The 19,287-nt window shown below is 36.5% G+C and overlaps 1 protein-coding gene across 3 annotated transcripts in view; it reads right to left on the bottom strand.

Annotated features, from left to right (window-relative positions):
* Positions 1-2,916: 2,916 nt before the first annotated feature.
* The window catches only part of VTA1 (vesicle trafficking 1), a 44,342-nt gene continuing 27,971 nt past the window's right edge, over positions 2,917-19,287 (bottom strand). For 2 of the 3 annotated variants that reach the window (XM_076333731.1, XM_076333733.1), the window contains 3 exons: positions 13,300-13,473; positions 11,383-11,463; positions 2,917-4,068 (listed from right to left, as the gene is read on the bottom strand). In XM_076333731.1, the coding sequence (XP_076189846.1) occupies positions 3,923-4,068; positions 11,383-11,463; positions 13,300-13,473 (401 nt within the window). In that variant the 3' untranslated portion in view covers positions 2,917-3,922. The remainder of the gene's footprint in view (positions 4,069-11,382; positions 11,464-13,299; positions 13,474-19,287) is intronic. The other variant, XM_076333732.1, reaches the window with a different exon arrangement.

Raw genomic sequence — 19,287 nt, 5'->3', positions numbered from 1 at the left:
GAACTATACTTTATAAGCAAGGGCACTTTCCAATCTCAATCAGAACATTACCACAAAGATTTTACAATACCAGAAACTATCTTTGATCTTCCATAAATCTAACTTCCTCTAAATTTGTGTTCTCATTCTTTTTGTACCAGGCTCCTATTTTACTGTTGACATGAAAAAGGAGAAAAATCAAAGATCATCCATTTGGAATACTGCACAATTAAAAGCTAACTTTTGGCACTATGCTAGTACATTTAAAGTTTAGAATTAAGAACACCATTTGTCAACAGTATCTGTTTACTTGTATCTGACATTTTCCCAGTACTTGTAAACAAGGTACTTATGTTTTTTGGAAGGCATTCTTATAGGCCACCATTGAATTTACATGCATTATATTACAAATGCACAGACACGTGTGTCCGCACACCCCACCATCCTACTTCAGACAGTAAGTTTCTCTGTTGTTAATTTCTCATAGGTAAGTATTATATAGCATCAAATACTACAATTAGAAACACATTCTGGAATATGATCATACTTAAGTCTGTGCTTCTGAAATGTCACTTACAAAGGACATCATTAAAAATTCCACCTGAAATGACTGCAACAATTTAAAAAGAACACCTCCGGTATTAGTAAATCCAATTAGTGCACATTTGAAAAAATCTCCACCATTTCATAAACAATGACCTGCTCTGCAAGACACTTCTCAAAGACTTTCATAGGAATCCTGAAGTATAACATGGAACTTGCCCTGCAGAGAGGTGAAAGTATAAAGAACTGCAAAAACATTAAGTAATACCAAAAGCCTTTTAAGTAACAAACATTGAACAGATTTACTAAAATTCTAGCTTACATAAGTAGCAAAACTGAACATGGAATATCTGACAGAAAACGCTTCTTTCGCCTTTCTTAAGCAAGACAAACTCACAATCCAAAGGAGAAAGGCCAACACGCATGTGGGCTGCAATCATACTGAAGAAGAGAGAGCTGTCGGCTGTAGCATGCAACAAAAATGCCACTCTCCTTTATTTAATACTGTATTCGTATGTGTTGGGAATTGGTTTAAAAGGAGCTATGGGTTGATACTTTATCATTCAGAGCGGCTGTAAAATGAATCAGTCAACACTTAAAGCTCACATGATATTTAACGATGGGGCCCATAAATGCCGGTGCCTACCACAAATTCCAATTTGGAATAATTACAGGCTATCTACCTACTTTCTCCTGACATTTTCAAATGTGTACGCTTTTTGAACTGTTCTGTAACATTGGTTTGTACTTTTGCGCTATCTGCCACACATAAAGCTGTCCCAGAGGCTATACTTAATGGAATGGAAATGTTTTGCTATAATTTACTTTAGGCATCAGTTTCGATGATAAATACTCAGTCTGTTGAATCAAATGTGGCTTAAAGATGTGGCTTCAAACATGGTCTGATGGGCTGTTACAAAACTTCTCAATTAAAAAATAAACGATCGGAGCAAAATAATTTTATGCAAAATTGAACTCGATGTGCTAATTCAGGTATTGTGGTCTGAAGGTCGGTATTAGGATATGTTTAATTTTACAGAATTCATGAGAATTTTATATGATAAATCTTCTAAACACTGATTTATTTTCAGAAAGAATGTCCTGGTAGCTTCTCTAAGAAATTCTTAAACTTTTGTATTAGCATTTTCATCTCCATTCCCCTCAGAGACACTTAATTTTTTTCTAGGCAGAAGGTGGTTACACATTTGTAAATGATCACTCAAAAAAAATTGCTTATGGCTTTTTCATTGCTTATCGCTTTTTCACTGATGATTGCCTGGTTTCCTATAGGAACTTAGAGGTTCAACATAATCATGGACAACAGACAATCTTTTACAGACTTTAAGAAATACTTAAATTTTCGTTTGCAACCTTCTTAGTTATGTACTTCCAGTTCATATCATTCAATCACCCAAAAAAATCAGTTCTAATTGAAAAGCCTCAAATTAATACAGTATTGTATCATAGCTTGCTTATTATTCCATGTGATATAAAATAATTAAAAGAACTTTGGGGCTTTTGTAAATAGAAAGAGGAAAACTGACTTCCCTCCTTCAAGTGCTGGGGACTGAAGCTGCTATTGGTAAATAGCGGCATGATCCCCAAATGAAAAGCAACTTCTGATTTTTTTTATAGCAACGCAATATATATATTTCTACATGGATCAATGTTCTGCATCCTTCTTTCAACTGAAAAGCAGCTTTTCCAATCACAGTGTAGCACCACAATAATATACATGGAATAATTTACAGTAATTCAGTTTGATACTGAAGTGAGGGATCTATCTTGCAGGAATCACTGTACAAAACACATGCTTATTGCCCAGGTCTGTACAGCATTACTGTCAAAAAAGTTTCAGACTGATTTATTCTAAATTTCCCAAAACAATTAAAATCTAATCCAAATCACTGTCCAGATTAGCATGCTATCCCATATCAGAAAGCAACACAAACAATACCAGACATTTTATCTATTAAATCTCAGTCAACTAAAATGTTTAAGCATACATTTACAAGTTTCATACTACCCTTTTCGAACCTGCTATCAAAGACTCTACACTCTTAAAAGGATATGACCAGCTAAACTTTAATGCATGCTTATGTTTGATTTTCTTTTCCTCATCTTTTTGCTTTGAATACCAGACTTATTTTAGTCACTGCAAAACAGAGCAACTATAAAGAATACGTGGATTTGATCCGGCAGTTTGGAAGGAAAGACAGGTCAGATAATATGTCATTAAAATTATTACACAAATCAGACATGCTTTATGGTGTACTCAATTATTATGTCACGTCAGTTAAAAGACTACTTACTCTTTCTTTTAAACAGCATGGATGGATTTTTAACAATCAAGAGTTCTATAATTGCAAAGGCAGACCTCATAAAGACTCAAAATTCAGTTTCCAAGATATTTTAATTAAATCCCAAGTCCAAAAAGTCTCCACAACAAAGCAGACAGGAAGAGTATTAGCTGGAAATACGAAGCTCTATGACACTAATACCAGAGATGAACCTATACTGCTTTAATGGCTGAAGAACAGGCCTTTTTTCAGCCTCTTAAAAAGATGGAACAGCTACGAAGCAAATCTCCCTAACAGTTCATGTTGTTTAGAATCTCTGCCTCCGGTTTCAGGATCATCTCTGATTAATATTAGTACTTTCTCTTAATTACCCATACATATACAAAATTTTAAGTTTTCACACAAAAGGAGCAAGAACCGATAGTCAAGAATACATGTAACAGTCCGTACAGTTGTGGGGGATTAGGTTGAAACACCATCAAAACGACTCTATCTGAAGTATCAAGAAATGTTTTTTCCAGCATGTTTTAAAATGAAATACAAATGTCCTCAGGTCTCCCTCAACTTTGACTTATGTCTCAGATAATACCCAAATAATTTATGTATAGAAAAAAAGTCCTTCCCCTTGTGGATCTGTCAAGCCTTCTCACATGTTCTCATTTCAGGAGGAAAGCGCTAATCTTAGTTACCATGTTAAAGCTATTATACTTATTAAATAATTATTTGAAATAATAAAATCAGAGTAAGAATTTTAACAGAACATTCTTATGCTCAGGTTTTTTACAGATTCAGCATTTTCCCATTCTGATAATCTAAATATTGCAAGATGAATTCTAACCCTTGAGCAGTGTTCACGGTACTTTCTTCAGTATTTTGCTTACATCAAGCCACTGCGTTCATATGTTTCTAGCTCCACTGTTTGTAAAATGAAAGCAGAGATTCCTACTGTACCATTAATTGCTAATCTGACACTGAAACAGTGATTTCATTGTCATGGGTGATGGGATTGAGAACTTCTGTATAACTCCACTCCCCTAACAGGTACAGTAATAAGCTGTTAGTTCTTTAGGCAAAAGACATGAATCTGTTGGATAAAGGCTTCATTCTCTGCCTGTAATCAGTAACTTGAGGGCCTTCTGTAGATTCTGCACAGCAGTGCTCACATCTTCATATTGCAAGGCACTGCCAGCATATTTGCAATATTTTTGAGCTCTGGCAAAGTCCTCTGGAGTCAAACGGACTTCCCCTGCAAAAACATAAGTATTACAAAATTACTATAAAAGAAATCTGACTGAGGCTTCCTTTCACATGATTTCTGTGTTTTACTTATATTTGCAGTAATATTATGAAAACCAGGCTAATATTTGTGGTAATATTACAAAGACCAAGCTACGGTGTTTCTTCTGTTCATTTTTCTTTCCATTCATGTAATGCTTAACTACTTTGCTGCTGGCATTTGAAAAATAAGAGGACCTTTCTAAACACTGGTATTTGTATGACCCAGTGCCTTTCAAAAGTAAGTCAATATCTTTGAGAAAGATCTGCTCTTCATCTAAGGCAGCAAAGTAGAGCTTTTTAACAACAATAAGTTAGCTGTAATCGTATCACAACCTGCAAGAGACAAGGACAGTGTTTTCTGTGTTTACAGTACAATTACTTTGCTCTCTTCTTCAGGAATAATAGATAGTTAGAAACTGTTCCTTCTCAACTGGAATAACTTTTCGAAATGTAAAAGCATTTCTCACTGGCATGTTTTTGCACATTGCATATTTCTGTTATATCCAAGTAATGTTTATGTTTCCAATTTTATGTAAGATGACTGAAAACAAGATTGATCTCATTAAACATGCCCATTTTTGTAATGCTGGAGAACATTAGCAAAAAATATTCTCATAATATAAAATGAGTAACTATTATTTATTAATCAGAATATTTTCTTGACATAAGTTAAAACATTGGGAATTCTGTAATGCTCACACATATGCATTCAGTCTTCTAGCACAGTAGGGACTTATGCCCTAACTGGCAGAAGACTTAATATGTGAACAGTATCACTGATGTGTGCGTAAAATAAAGCACAGTTATGTTACTGTCCCTCCTTCCACCCACAAATTCACTGGGAGTTTTAAGGCTAATCCCATGCCACTCCAATAACCTATGGATAAATTATAAAACCTTTACTCGCGTTCTTTCAGAACAACTTAACTTGTAAAAGATTGATTTTTATGGACATGGATAATTAATTATATGCAATACTAAAGAATTATGTATTTATTTAATAGGTTTCCCCACACAGCATCTTATAAGCAATGAACAGATTTCACAGATTAAGAAAAAAATGCATTTTAAAATGCACCATAGATTTTACATAAAATTGGTTAAACAAAGATTTAGCTCTCTAAGTACAGCTTTCTAATTTTAAGCAAGGACACGCATATACTTAAATGCATTTTTTATGGTACAATTTCAGTTAGCTGGATCCCTTTCTTTCAAAATATAACTGTTAGCAATACTGTGAGAACGTTTACTAAAGAATCTCAGTTCTTATCAGAAAATGTGTATTATATTTGCTTTTCCTTTCCCCCATCTTATTATTTAAGAACAGCTTTTGAACAAATAAAACAGAAAACCTGGGAATATTAAAAACTAGACTGGTCTGCTGGTCTTTAAAACCACCCTACCCCAATGAAAAGCAGCAGGGTTAAGTGCTCTTAAGATTAATTTTATCAGTTTTTAAAATATACTCTAGAAGTCTACTTATTTTCCCTTCAATAAATAAATATAACCACAAAATAACTGTTGAATATTGAGGCACATGACAACTTGGTGGGCTCATTATCATTGCAATGTGTATTAGTCTACTGCTGAATAAATCTCTTAAAATACATACACGTGAGTAAATACGCGTGAGGGAGTGCATAAACACAGGCACACACTTAGGCTATTTTGTAACCTAAATAAAGTCACAGACTAAAAGCAGCTGGGGTCAATCTGCGACCACATTACTGAACATCTTTAAGAAATTAAAAAGACCAAGTTCCCCTCAAAGTGGCTTTATGCTATGATGCCAAAAGAAACTACAAAATCATTCTTTAAAAACTGGCCAAGGCATCAGCCCAGTATTCAACTAATTTATTGGAAGGAGGCCTAAATTCACCAGTCTAATCTTATTTTTACAGTATGAGCTCTATTAATGTTTTGCTGGCATAAAACCTTACTTATTATGAAATCTACTTCAGATGCTATTATGACATAACTTGAGGGAAAAAAGTTAACAATTTCAAATTTATAAACCAAAGTTTACACAGTAAGGGTGTTGATCTTTTGATGTGCTCAGTGGCCTCAGCTCCTACTGAAGTCAGCACCTCACAATGGACAAACAGAATAGAAATAAAACAGCTGTGTTCTTAAGTCCTCAAAATAATGTGAAACTTAACTATAATGTCTGTACTTACATCAAAGGTATAACCACAAAAGTTAGTAACTGACTTCAATTTACATATTCTAAGAGTTAAGCAGCTTTGGAGAAAAGGAAAGCAGCTTTGCAGAAAAGGAGCTGGGGGTCCTGGCGGACAGCAATTTGTCCATGAGCCAACAGTCTGCCCTTGTGGCAAAGAGGGCTAATGGCATCCTGGGCTGCATTAGGAGGAGTGCTGCCAGCAGGTGGAGGGAGGTGATCCTTCCCCTTTATTCAGGGCTAGTGAGGCCACACCTGGAGTACTGTGTCCAATTCTGGGTTCCTCAGTACAAGAGAGAGACTGATATCCTGGAGAGAGTCCAGCAAAGGGCCACAAAGATGATTAAGGGACTGGAGCACCTCTCGTATGAGCAGAGGCTGAGAGAGCCGGGACTGTTCAGCCTGGAGAAAAGAAGGCTCAGGGGGATCTTATCAATGTATATAAATACCCGAAGGGAGGGTGGCACAGAGGACAGAGCCAGGCTCTTCTCAGTGGTGCCCAGTGACAGGACCAGACGTGATGGGCACAAACTGAAACACAGGAGGGCCCTGTCTGAACATCAGGAAACACTCTTTACTGTGAGGGTGACCGAGCACTGGCACAGGTTGCCCGGGGAGGTTGTGGAGTCTCCATCCTTGGAGAGATTCAAAAGCTGTCTTTGAACTAACAGTGCCATTTTTTCTCAACCTTCTTCCTTCATTGCTGCAAATTAAACCATGGGGAGAGTGCAGGGACAGGGGAAGACACAAAGGACACGGTCCTGAGCAACCCATTTTACAGGACCCTTGCTTGAGCAGAGGGGTTGGACCAGATGAACGCCAGAGGTCTCCTCCAACCTCAACCATCCTGTGATTCTGAGCTCTAAAAAAGCCCAACAACATTGAGGTGGGAAAAGTGTACTGCATTTATCCTGAAACAAACCTGCTTCTGTGTTAATCTGAAATTATTAGCACAGTAGTTATATTTATAACTGAAATGTGACAGACATATGGAAGCCGTAACTAATGTCAACAAGCATGATTCTTTTAGTTTAAGAGGAACACAAAACCAAAAGGCAATTTGACTAGAGATGCTGAAAATCACGTTGGGAAAAAAAAGCAGTTTTACAGTGAAAATAATGGGTATTTTACATGATGTATCTGCTTCTCCCTGGTATCCTTTTCTATCCACCAGATATTTTTTCTTTTTATGAAGTTGCCCAAATACAAGTCAGCTGATTTAAGAACATTTTAATAATGCAACTTGGTGTATAAAAACAGTGATGGCAAAGGTAAGTGAAATGATTTTTGAAACAACATGCTCTTTTTCCCCGTTAAAGAACTTAAGATATTCGAAATATAAATCCTCAAAGATTTCTTCTTAAGATCATGAAAACATGTAAAATGTCAAATTATTATTTCTACTTTGTGTGTAGAAAAATCAAACAATATTATACACACAACTAGAATGGACAAATGGTTTCTCTATACTATGCCACCTGTGGAAGGGAGCATGTGGTAATGTAAGAAGATTTTATAAAAACTGTGTAGCACAACCATGAATGCATTTAGTGTTAGCAAATCTAGGGGCGATAAATTTTTTAAGCAAATTACAGCAGAGAAGTGCACGCACACGTTATACAAAGTTGCTGTGTAGCTCTACCTCCTGTTGTCAGAGACATTAACCAATGCTTAATTGCATAAGCTTTAACACTTTCAAAAGCCAATGTTAAACTCTTGAAACCTGTTCCCACAGGACAGGACAATTATTGAAGGATTCACGCTGACTAAAATGAAAGGAATACTGTTACGTTAACTTAATTTTCTTCTGATAAAATATTCCACTCTTCACCACCAAAAGTTTCTCTCCCATCATAGCATTATTCAAATTGCTTCTCCCATGTTATGGGAAGGAAAGAAAATACATAATTTATTTTAAAAATATACATTTGATCTTACTACCAGAAAGAGTCTTGCAGGAATATGTGGAATATCCTGTTTGGCTATGCCTATACTAGTACATTCAACAGTGCCAGGGAATGCATCTCAGCCCTCAAAGTTGACTGTCTACACTGTCAAACTGCTGGAACAGACTCCAGTATGGTTTTGGCCCATGCAAACTAGCACTTTTCCCAAACAATTCCTGGGCACGACTTGTGGTTAGAGCAGGCTAGAGACCATTCAATATTGGCAGCCTTCACAAACTACCTTGTTTAGAAGGTTTAAAAGTTTAATATTATGGATGTGAGTGGTTCTGTGCCAGTTGTTCTCAGTGTCAAATATTTACAGGCATGTTTAATTTATTAGTATAGACACAGACATTGTGTCTAAATTGTGGAGCGAGTGTACTTTGCACTGTGCTAGCTCTATGGATCTACTGGAGGGCAACACTGATCCCTCCTTCCCGTCCAAAGGAAACTTCAGCTTCATAGGAATGGTGCATACCGAAGTCTAACCTCAATACGCAGCCAGGATCTAGCCTGAAAATAAATAAATAAATAAATAAATAAATATATTTTGCAATTCAGGAACGGGGGAGGGCTCCTGGGACCAACAGTTTAGTACTCACTCACTCACGTCCGCTGAGAGATACAGGCATTTCTAAATCTACTTACAGGTCAGGGAACAAGGCTACTGTGGAACAGAGTACTGTTGGCATAAAAAGGACTCCTCAGCAGCATGAGAAGAATGATATCTGCCGTTACTCTTACGCGTATAGCTGAAGGAAGGATGCTTTGGGTAATGACCAGGCACGCATGACAGGATGGTGACAGGCAAGGACAAACACTTTCCATTGCTCTCAAGCTTCTTAATTCTATGCATGCAAACAAAACTGTTACTGTATGTCTGCTGACATATCCCTTATGCCCTCTCAAACTCCTGCATAACTGACAGCATATTTTCTAAGCTTTCAGAACTGAGGATTGGTATGAGCTGTATCACCTCTTCAGGTGATACATTTCACCTTTTATTTATGAATCACCTTTATTTATGAATCACCTTTGATTCACCTTTGCAAAACTCCCTCATAAGAATGTAACGCTTTAAGCTGTTACCAGACCCAAACTTGTAGTGACACAACGGATGTGCAGAGGAGGAATGCAGGCATGCAAATACTCAGGTTAGATCAAGTTAGAGATTCATCACTGTGCTTAGCAAGGGTCCTAATCTCTTAATTACCGGATAGTAGTTATTATGAATCCTCACAAACACAGGGTATCTTAATTAACTCAATTCCTTTTTATTTATATTTATGTACTTATTAAATCAGGTTATCACAGGTAAGTGGCTAAAGGGAGTAATGCACTGATACTATCCAGATATCGAATAATGGAACTTCTAATACTTAATGAAGAATTAAAGTTTAAATCAAAATTATGACATTTTCGACAACTAGAATTAAACATTCAAACCAAGAAACAATGATGACTAAAATTTTCAGAGTAGTTACCCAAAAAACTATTAGAATGACTGTCTAGAGGATCATGATAAGCTGGTTAAATATGAAAGCTTTGCTGCCGAATACCACAAAATCTGCTTTCCAAATAGCAGTTACTAAGGTAAAGCTTCAGTAAAGCCTTCAGCTGTTTTGGTTAAGGAGCTACCGACCCCCCCCTAACAGCCCCCAAAACTCAAAAACTATCACCAAGTTTAAATGGTTCAGCTACATGTCTGAGGTATTGTTTTCAATAAACTGAGTTAACTGTCACATGTAATGTCACAGTTATGTCACAGTAATATTCCAGACAAACAATAGTATGCGCCTTTTGCTCTTCAAGAGAATACTAAAGGTTAGTGTGTGTCTATTAAAGGTAAATTTTGTTATTTTTATCTTTTTAAGACATCTTCTATAAAAATAGCTTCCTAATATATTAAGATGGACACATCCTTAAATGTTCTTATGACAGCAGACTAAAACCAAGCTAAATACTGAATTCCTATTGTAGCATTCCATTGAATCAAAAGTGCTTTTTCAGTAAAGCTGGTATTTTAACATGGACACCCTCTTCAACAACACAATAAACTAAAATATCTAACTAAATATTTGTATGTTACAATACACAAGAATATACCGATCTAAACTCGGTAGTCATAACAGGCAACATTTGACTGTATCTAGTACTGGAACTTAAAACATCAGTTACGTATACTATCAGCTTTCCCTGGTGAGGATAAACTGTAGGGTAGAATGTGAACAGATTTCATACCAGGACTTCTAGACCTCCTCCTCACTCAACACCCATGTTATATTGCCAACAAAAATCTGATTATTACAAACAGATGTAACTTATCTTTTTATTCTCTCTATTCCACAGGCAGAAAAATTCCTAGAAAACAGTTAATAATTTGTCCAAATGCACATCAGTGTTCAAATTATAATCTAGGAGGATTCCAGCTTTGTCAGTCACTACTCTTTCACAGGCCATGGTTTCCCTAAGCTTAGCATTTATGTGTGCACTTCAAAGCATGATATATGCAAGCAGACATAAAATACACATCATACAGGTTATCAGTGATTTTAACATCAAAGACAGTTAGCATTTTAAAAGATAAAAGCCTTGATCAAATGATACATCAAAATGACATCATTAGCAGCACCATATTAAGTGAAATAATTTATAAGGTGCTACTTATAATCAACAAGCACACATAACAATTACGCTGCAACAGAAAACACCACTGGAATGTCATGATTATTTAATGAAGTGAGTAAATAACTTATGTACTGACCCTGTAGAAGAAATTTTAAGTAAAGGGAATGTGTATTAATTACCAAAAATATAATTTAGCAAGGTCATCAGGAATATAGGCTTTGCTAAGTATATCAGAACCTCACCTGAGAAGCAACAACATAAATAATAAGAAGCCTAACACAATGCAAGCTCATTGGTTCAAAAAAAGTCAGATAAGACAACGCTAATCATACACTGTAGCAAAGCTTTCAGAAACTATTAAACACTTAGCAACACAATGTTTAGATGATGTCCATCCTTTTTAAAGTTTCTGAATTAGTAGCATTCAGATAACGATGACATTATTTCTCAAACTTCTTCCTTCAGTGCAGGAGACACACACAGGACACAGCACATCCATGTAGAGACAATACAAATGCCACCACCTTACCTGCAGACTGAGCACTGTAAAGGGAAGGATCGACTAGAGGAATATTCTGAGGAGCAGGCTGAATGGTGTTACTTGTCACTCCTGCAAATCAATGCACAAAATTGGACTTGGGTTATTTTTATTTATAGACTTTAGAAGTAAGCAGACAAAATAAGAAAATAGAACAGGTAAACCTAATGACTCAATGATTTTTAAATTAAGCAGCTGATAGCTTCCCAATTCTGAAAGTTTGTAACAAATAAATTTAAAACCCTCACTTCAGACTATGAATGTTTTATAAAATAATACGGAAGAATTTACAGGCTGTCATTCATTTTATCAGTACAGTATTTCACAGAAATTAAATTTCAAGCATTAAAAAAAAGCAAATACTAGTCCAAAAGACACTGGTTACCCTAAAGTATTGAGGAAAACCTGCTAAAGAAGAGTAGAAGTAAACTTTTATATTTGAAGTTTAAATTCTGCCTTTTAATACCAGAGAGAGAGTCTCCATTATTGTATTTTTAAAGCCCCATGCCTGCCATCTCACGCTTGCAAACTATCTCCTTCCTAATTCCTTCGAAAACAATTGGTGAGAATAAAAAAGCTAGCTAGATTTAAAAGGGAAATGGTGATGCTAGAAGAAACAGCACTTTACACTGTGAAGCATTCTTGTATCTGCATTCACATTTCAGACACTCTCATTTGTGTTGATCCAAAACTGTATTTTTGCAGTATGTCCAGAACATACCAGACTAACATAAAGTTATTTCTACAACACCTGCTATGTAGGAAGATGGTATAATCACTTTTCTAAATTATCTGTTATTTCATGGAATGACTGATGGGATTAAAACTAAGTAATGCAAAGAATTACAACAAGGTACTTATTCCATAATTTTCAGATCTGGTAAAAACAGAGCGCTAAACATTTACCTAGGCTGAATGTAAAAAACAACACTCTCCCCCTCCCAGACCCAAAAAACCCCACCTATCTGAAGGATTTCCCTTTGATAAAGCTGAAAAAAAGAGCATCCTGAACTTTTCATAGGGTGAAGCATTTTTCAAATAAGAAAGTAAAAGAAAAGGAGGGGCTGTGTGACAAAAACATCTCATATGTTCCATAATATAAAAATGTATCTGAACAATCAAATGATGATCAGGATTGAAATCAAGAGCTTTTAATTTTTTAGTCTTATTAAACATCGTTATAAAAAGGTAACATGAGGTGAAAAAGTTGTATTCACAAATCATTTAATACAACCTTTTTTTTTTCATACAGAAACTGGGAAGAACTTCGGATATTTAAGAACTTAGTTTTGGTCCAAAACCGACACAGAATAATAAGAAGGATGTAGGAGCCAGTATGTTTAGCAGTAGGGACAAAATTTCCATTAATAATACTGTTTGAGGTCAATCACACTAAAGTACTTGCATGGGAAAACGAGCATAAAACAAATAGAAGAAAGGTATGAATGGTACATCAGGCATGATCGTTATAGTGGTGTTGTAACAGTTTCAACACTATGTTGGATATGTTCCCACATAAATAACAGCAGTCTATCTGCACAGGGAAAGCTAAATATGAAATGAAGTAATATAATTTCACCTATCAAGTGAAAGATTCAAATGGTGCTTTGCAGTATAGATGTTGCAATGCATGATTCTAGAGAAGGAAAAAAACATTCTTGTCTGCAGGAACACTCACTCTTTCAGTCCGTGTCTCTCTTCTGGCAAAATGCTCCAAAATATGAACTATGTATTTTAAAAACCATAAAAACATAAAAAATACTTCTGATGGCATTTTTACGATGTTAATTTATGAAGTTGCTTCTGCCACAGAATACCTATGTTATTTTACTTTATATGTAAAGGAAAGAGGGCTAGAATTTGCCTCTCAATAAAGGCATGAACTTTTTGGGTATGATTCGGACATACCTGTGTTATGAGGTACTTCAGCTGGAGTGTTGGCTGGTGCATGGGCACCTGGTGGTATATGTATGCCAGTGTAAGTACTAGCTGGTATGTTGTTAGCTTCATACGTAGATGATGTTGGTTGAGTTGTTCCACTATGGAGAGAAGACGACCCTGCTTCTTCCCTTTCAACATCTGCTAAGATGACACAAAATAGGAATTACTGCAACTCTTCTGTACAAACACTTGAAAACTTGGGCTTTCTTTAAAACTTCCTTTCAAATTTTTCTTAGTAGAATATTGCCACCACAGTGTGACATAAAACATTTATCAACCCAAACCACCTACAGTTGATTTGACAAAGTAAAAAAGCAACATACCATAGGATAAAGATCTAGAATCATAGAATCATTAAGGTTGGAAAAGACCTCTAAGATCATAGAGTCCAACCATCAACCCAACACCACCATGCCCACTAAACCATGTCCCGAAGCGCCACATCTACACATCTTTTAAATACTTCCAGGGAGGGGGACTCCACCACTTCCCTGGGCAGCCTGTTCCAATGTTTCACCACTCTTTCAGTAAAGACATTTTTCCTCATGTCCAATCTAAACCTCCCCTGCCGCAACTTGAGGCCATTTCCTCTCATCCTATCGCTAGTTACTTGGGAGAAGAGACCGACACCCACCTCACTACAACCTCCTTTCAGGTAGTTGTAGAGAGCGATGAGGTCTCCCCTGAGCCTCCTGTTCTCCAGGCTAAACAACCCCAGTTCCCTCAGCCGCTCCTCAGAAGACTTGTTCTCCAGACCCCTTACCAGCCTCGTTGCCCTTCTCTGGACACGCTCCAGCACCTCAACGTCCTTCTTGTAGTGAGGGGCCCAAAACTGAACACAGTATTCAAGGTGCGGCCTCACCAGTGCCGAGTACAGGGGCACGATCACTTCCCTACTCCTGCTGGCCACACTATTTCTGATACAGGCCAGGATGCCATTGGCCTTCTTGGCCGCCTGGGCACACTGCCGGCTCATGTTCAGCTGGCTGTCAACCAGCACCCCCAGGTCCTTTTCCGCCAGGCAGCTTTCCAGCCACTCTTCCCCAAGCCTGTAGCGCTGCATGGGGTTGTTGTGGCCGAAGTGCAGGACCCGGCACTTGGCCTTGTTCAATCTCACACAGTTGGCCTCGGCCCATCGATCCAGCCTGTCCAGGTCCCTCTGCAGACCCTTCCTCCCTTGAGCAGATCAACCCTCCCGCCCAACTTGGTGTCGTCTGCAAACTTACTGAGGGTGCACTCGATCCCCTCATCCAGACCATTGATAAAGATATTGAACAAGACTGGCCCCAAAACTGAGCCCTGGGGAACACCGCTCATGACCGGCCGCCAACTAGATTTAACTCCATTCACCACAACTCTCTGGGCCCGGCCGTCCAGCCAGTTTTTTACCCAGCGCAGAGTACACCTGTCTAAGCCAACTCACATACTTTCAAAGATCTCTTCTGTTTAAATTGAAGGATCATCTCATTACTGGTCTGAATATAAGCAACTTGTCTCATTAGTACAATCCCTTATACTTCCGTGTACTGCATCCACAGTAGTTGAACAAGATACTACAAGTATGTAGTAATCTATATTTCAATATATACCTGAACCGGAATATGTAAAACTGTATTTGCCTTACAAACTCTTTGTAAAAAGAAAGACAGTGCCAATCCTTCCACCTCATATGAATTAAACAAACCACAAATAAATAACAAAAAAGGGGAACTTTGGGAAAGTATTAGCAAACAAGAAAACGAAATGCAGCTTAGCCAAGTCATAACTCTATCTAGAACAGTTAGAGTACATAATGCACTATAAGAATAATGAGGTTCAATATATCCCATAGCATGTACAAAGAACATATATATTATTTTTCAATCTAGTCATGTTCTTAAGGTGCTGGTCTAGTTTATTCAATGTTGCTTTGAAGGCTAATGGTCCGATTTTATTATGCTAATGACCTAGTTAATTTAGAATATGGTTGATTTCTGCTCCTTAATTTGAATTCAGTTCAATTTAAAAAAGCTAATTTTCTTTTACTGTGTATGTGTTCATCTGTATCAATAATATCAGGTGGAACAAGCACAGTTTTGGGAATGGCTTTGTTAACAGCCAGTTCTTGAAAGGGAACAAAAGAAATATGGGAGCACCAAACCTCTATGTGTCTAGAGCTGGCAAGAGAGATGTTTTTTCGTTATGAAATCCACACTGATCTTCAACTATATAAGATTATGGGTTATGCAAACGATTATGTTATGCAAACACCTCTACTGCTTAATAATTAAACAGTCTACTATTACAAATATTACTATTACAAATATCAGAATTTTTTCCCATGTAAGATCCTCTTCCTCCCAGAAAAAGTTCATGTACTACCTTTACTAAAAATGACTAAACACCTCCTAATTCACAATACTATTTATTACAACAAAAGGCTATAATGCAGAGTAAAATCAACAGTATTGTCATTAGGACATTTTTACTGGACTTTAATAAATACAAAGTTAAAGAATATATTTTTTGTTTTATATTGCAAAGTTTTAGTAGTTTACTTTCACTCAGAACATCCAAGTACTAATAAACAAATTCACAAATCCCCCAGATCCACAGTCAAATACCAAGAATCTTTATTTAAAAATATTAAAAAGCAAAGAAACCTAGAGGCAAAGTTCTGTCAGGAGCGTGAAGCACTGCTAGCAAAATTCAATATAAAAACACAGAACACAGGTAAAATTTTTGTATGTTACTCTTGTGAAAATTACTTTCACTTGCTGCAACCAGTAATTCAGGCTGTGGTTTTATGAAGCTATTTCTGACATATGCAAACAAACATCTGGCAGATTTCTGGAAGGCAAAGGATATCTTAAGGTGCCAGATTTTTCCTTTGCTGTATTTTTTGCTAGTAACATACTGCAATACCATGTGGCTAACATGCATGGAAGTAAAATTAAACGTGTTAAAACTGGCAAAAAGAAGAGGCAAGATTCAAAACTAAACACCAGATATGCTACCTTTTAAATAATAATGTAATGACAGGAATAAGCCGTTGGTTGAATGCTGTGTTTTTCAGTGTTTCTGGTGTTAACTAAAAAAAAATTATTTTAAAACAGTTTCAGAAAATAAAATTTAGTTTAACAAAATCCCAGAGACGTACTGTACGTAAGATTAAGGAAATAGTTACGCACAACACTCATCATGCTGTCTGAAGGTAAGGCTGCCCAAGTTTACTTGTAACACTGTTATCAGTTATTTATAGCCTGGTCAAATTGTAGCCATAAAGTTGAATTTTCCATGTTGGGTGTCTGCCTGAAGCTAGTATTTTGGGAAAGCTGTTGTAAAAATTACTAAGCCACTTTTGAGAATGAGGGAGTGGGAGAAAACGTGCTTTCATTGTACTTAGTATCTCAGTTAAGAGAAATTACCTGTAAGTTCTTGCCCAGACTTAAACCATTAATGCATTTATTCTGCCCCCTGCAGCTTCCTGTCACCCTTAACTGGCTCTTCAGTCCCATTCTGATTTCCCTCTCTCCGCACCAGGACTTCATATCCCTTACCTGCAACCCCTTGCCCCATACTTGTGTCTGTCTTGCACTACCTCCCAATCTTCTCTCCAAGACATTCCCAGTTTCAGCTTCAAACTTCCTCACTGCATAGTTGATGGTCTCTAGGCACTCCTGTAGAAGTGCAGTGCTTTAGGCAACACTAGTCTTGGAAGATACGAACTCAAATGGTTCAAGTCTGGCAATGTTATAAACAAAAAAATCAACGAAAAAAGTGTTACAAGTGCTGACCACCCTTAATAACAGTGCCTGTAAGAGGCAAATTCACAAAAAGGCGATATACTTTTTGATCAGGCATATGTATCAAGAGATCAAGCTCAACTGTTTGATTTGCTCATTATGCAATTGGCAAATGTTAAACTGTATTAAACATAAAAGCAGCTTTGTTTAAATTAACTCTTCTTAGGCGTTTAAAGTGCCTGAATGTCATCAAAGCACTGTAACTATTCTTTCTGCAAAGTAAATATTTAAAATATTCTTTATCAAATATTAAAGTATTAGAACCATTTTGAGATATGCGCTTGCAGTATTTATGAAGAGTTTTAAAAGTAGTGCTAAATAGAAGGATTTCAAGCTGCTGGAAAAGAACATTTAAGTCAACAAACTGTTTTTAAGTTTTATGGTTAGAACATCCGTAACATTACTGAAAAACAAATCTCTTCCAGGGAATGGGAATGAACGCTAGAAAAATTAGAGAATTAATTTCTCATAAAGCAGTAATAACCTAGAGTTTAAAGTTCCTCACAATTTGCTTAAGGATGCTGAAATTCCAGGCTGTGAAACAGCGACACAATTGTTTCACATTCAGTTTCAGCTCCAGCTGAGTTTCTTGTCTTGGAATCTCATCAAGCCTTTGCGCTTGGATCCCAGCATAATGAATCCATGTGCCCTTTAGATTTTCCTCAGAGCTACAGTATACCCAGACTATCTGTTTGTTTGTTGTTTTACATTATTATTTATTTATTGAAGGCAAGACTTCGTGGAATAAGGCTGATACCCCTGGCCCGATAACCAACTGTCCAAAGATACTTTCATATAAATAGAGGATTCTCAAGGCTTAATGGCATTCCCTTGTCTAGTGTAAGGAAGCACCGATTATGACTTAACTTCAGCAGCCCAGAGCACTAAAATTAAAACTAGCAAAATTTTTATTTTTAAGGAATCCAGACTCCTCCAGTTCTCTGGAGGTAATTAAAAAGGTAATCTATTAATTTTAATTTAAAAACATTTTCTCCCTCTGCTGCACTGTTTCTCTTTAGCTTGAGATGTTGCTAAAAGAGGCACAATGTAAGGTTCTATTGGAACACTGCTTTTTAAAAATATATATATATTTTTTGTCCCCCCACAACATTGAGAAATGGACCAAAAATCCATCAACTTTTCATACACTGTTCTTTCTACTAGTTGGGACTATAAAGGTTTCCTGGAATTCTGCAATATAAATGTAGAATACATATTATATATTGCAATGAAATTGGTGACATTTAATGTATTTTACTATGGCTATACTGTGACCATTTAGGAACTTCTTGATGTCTGAAATTACATTTTTAATTTTCTTCCATTAGTATAAAATCTTGTTGGATGACCTAGGGCTACTGCTAAGTGACCTTTATGTGTACTCTAGGACTTCTATTCCAACTGCATTAATAAATCAAGCATGTAATTTTAAGGTTTCCATAGTGGCATCCTGACAAAAGCATCCATAAATCCAACAGCAGAACCGCATAAAGCATGCCTATGTTACTGTAAAACCATCTCCAAGAGTTACAGTATGGTTTTCAAGAATCACAAAGAAAATAACACTTTGGAAAAAAATGGTAATTTGTCAAGCTACAGAGACCTAGTTTCACTCTGTTTAAACAGACTTTTTCCACTTGCAAGGGGAGGAAGAAAATGAGCAAGCAGAAAGGAATGGGGAAGGTCCAGCCATACATTCAAACAATGCTGCTTTTCTTCTTATGATGCACAAAGCAAGAATTGACACTTTTTTTTACTGATTCTTCTAATAAAAATTGATTTGCATAAAATTTTTGTCTTGGTTGTAAAGCGTTATGGACACCTACACTACAGAGTTTATTTCCAAAAATAAACATCAGAAAGTATTTTTCGTTTCATTGTTCAGAAAACAGTGTGAAAAATTCTCTTACTACATGAAATACAATTCAACAAATAAAAAGATATTGCCCAATTAGAGATATTGCAGGCTCCCTATCAATAAGGATGTTAAAATTTTGGCTCACTCAGCATTTGTGTCCCTTTTAAGTCGTATGTAGACATAACTCGTTAATGAAAGCAACAGTCTTCACCTATTCATGCTACTGTTTGTAATGACCTGCAATGAATAGCAAAGATTTGAGTTAAGTCTGAATTCTACTTTCCCTCCTACAACAGTTTCTTTTGCAGCCTT

This window comes from Aptenodytes patagonicus, chromosome 3, assembly GCF_965638725.1.
Source record: "Aptenodytes patagonicus chromosome 3, bAptPat1.pri.cur, whole genome shotgun sequence".
NCBI classification, from domain to species: domain Eukaryota; kingdom Metazoa; phylum Chordata; class Aves; order Sphenisciformes; family Spheniscidae; genus Aptenodytes; species Aptenodytes patagonicus.
The sequence above is the reverse complement of the archived record's forward strand: the minus strand, read 5'-3'. Positions and strand labels throughout refer to the sequence as shown.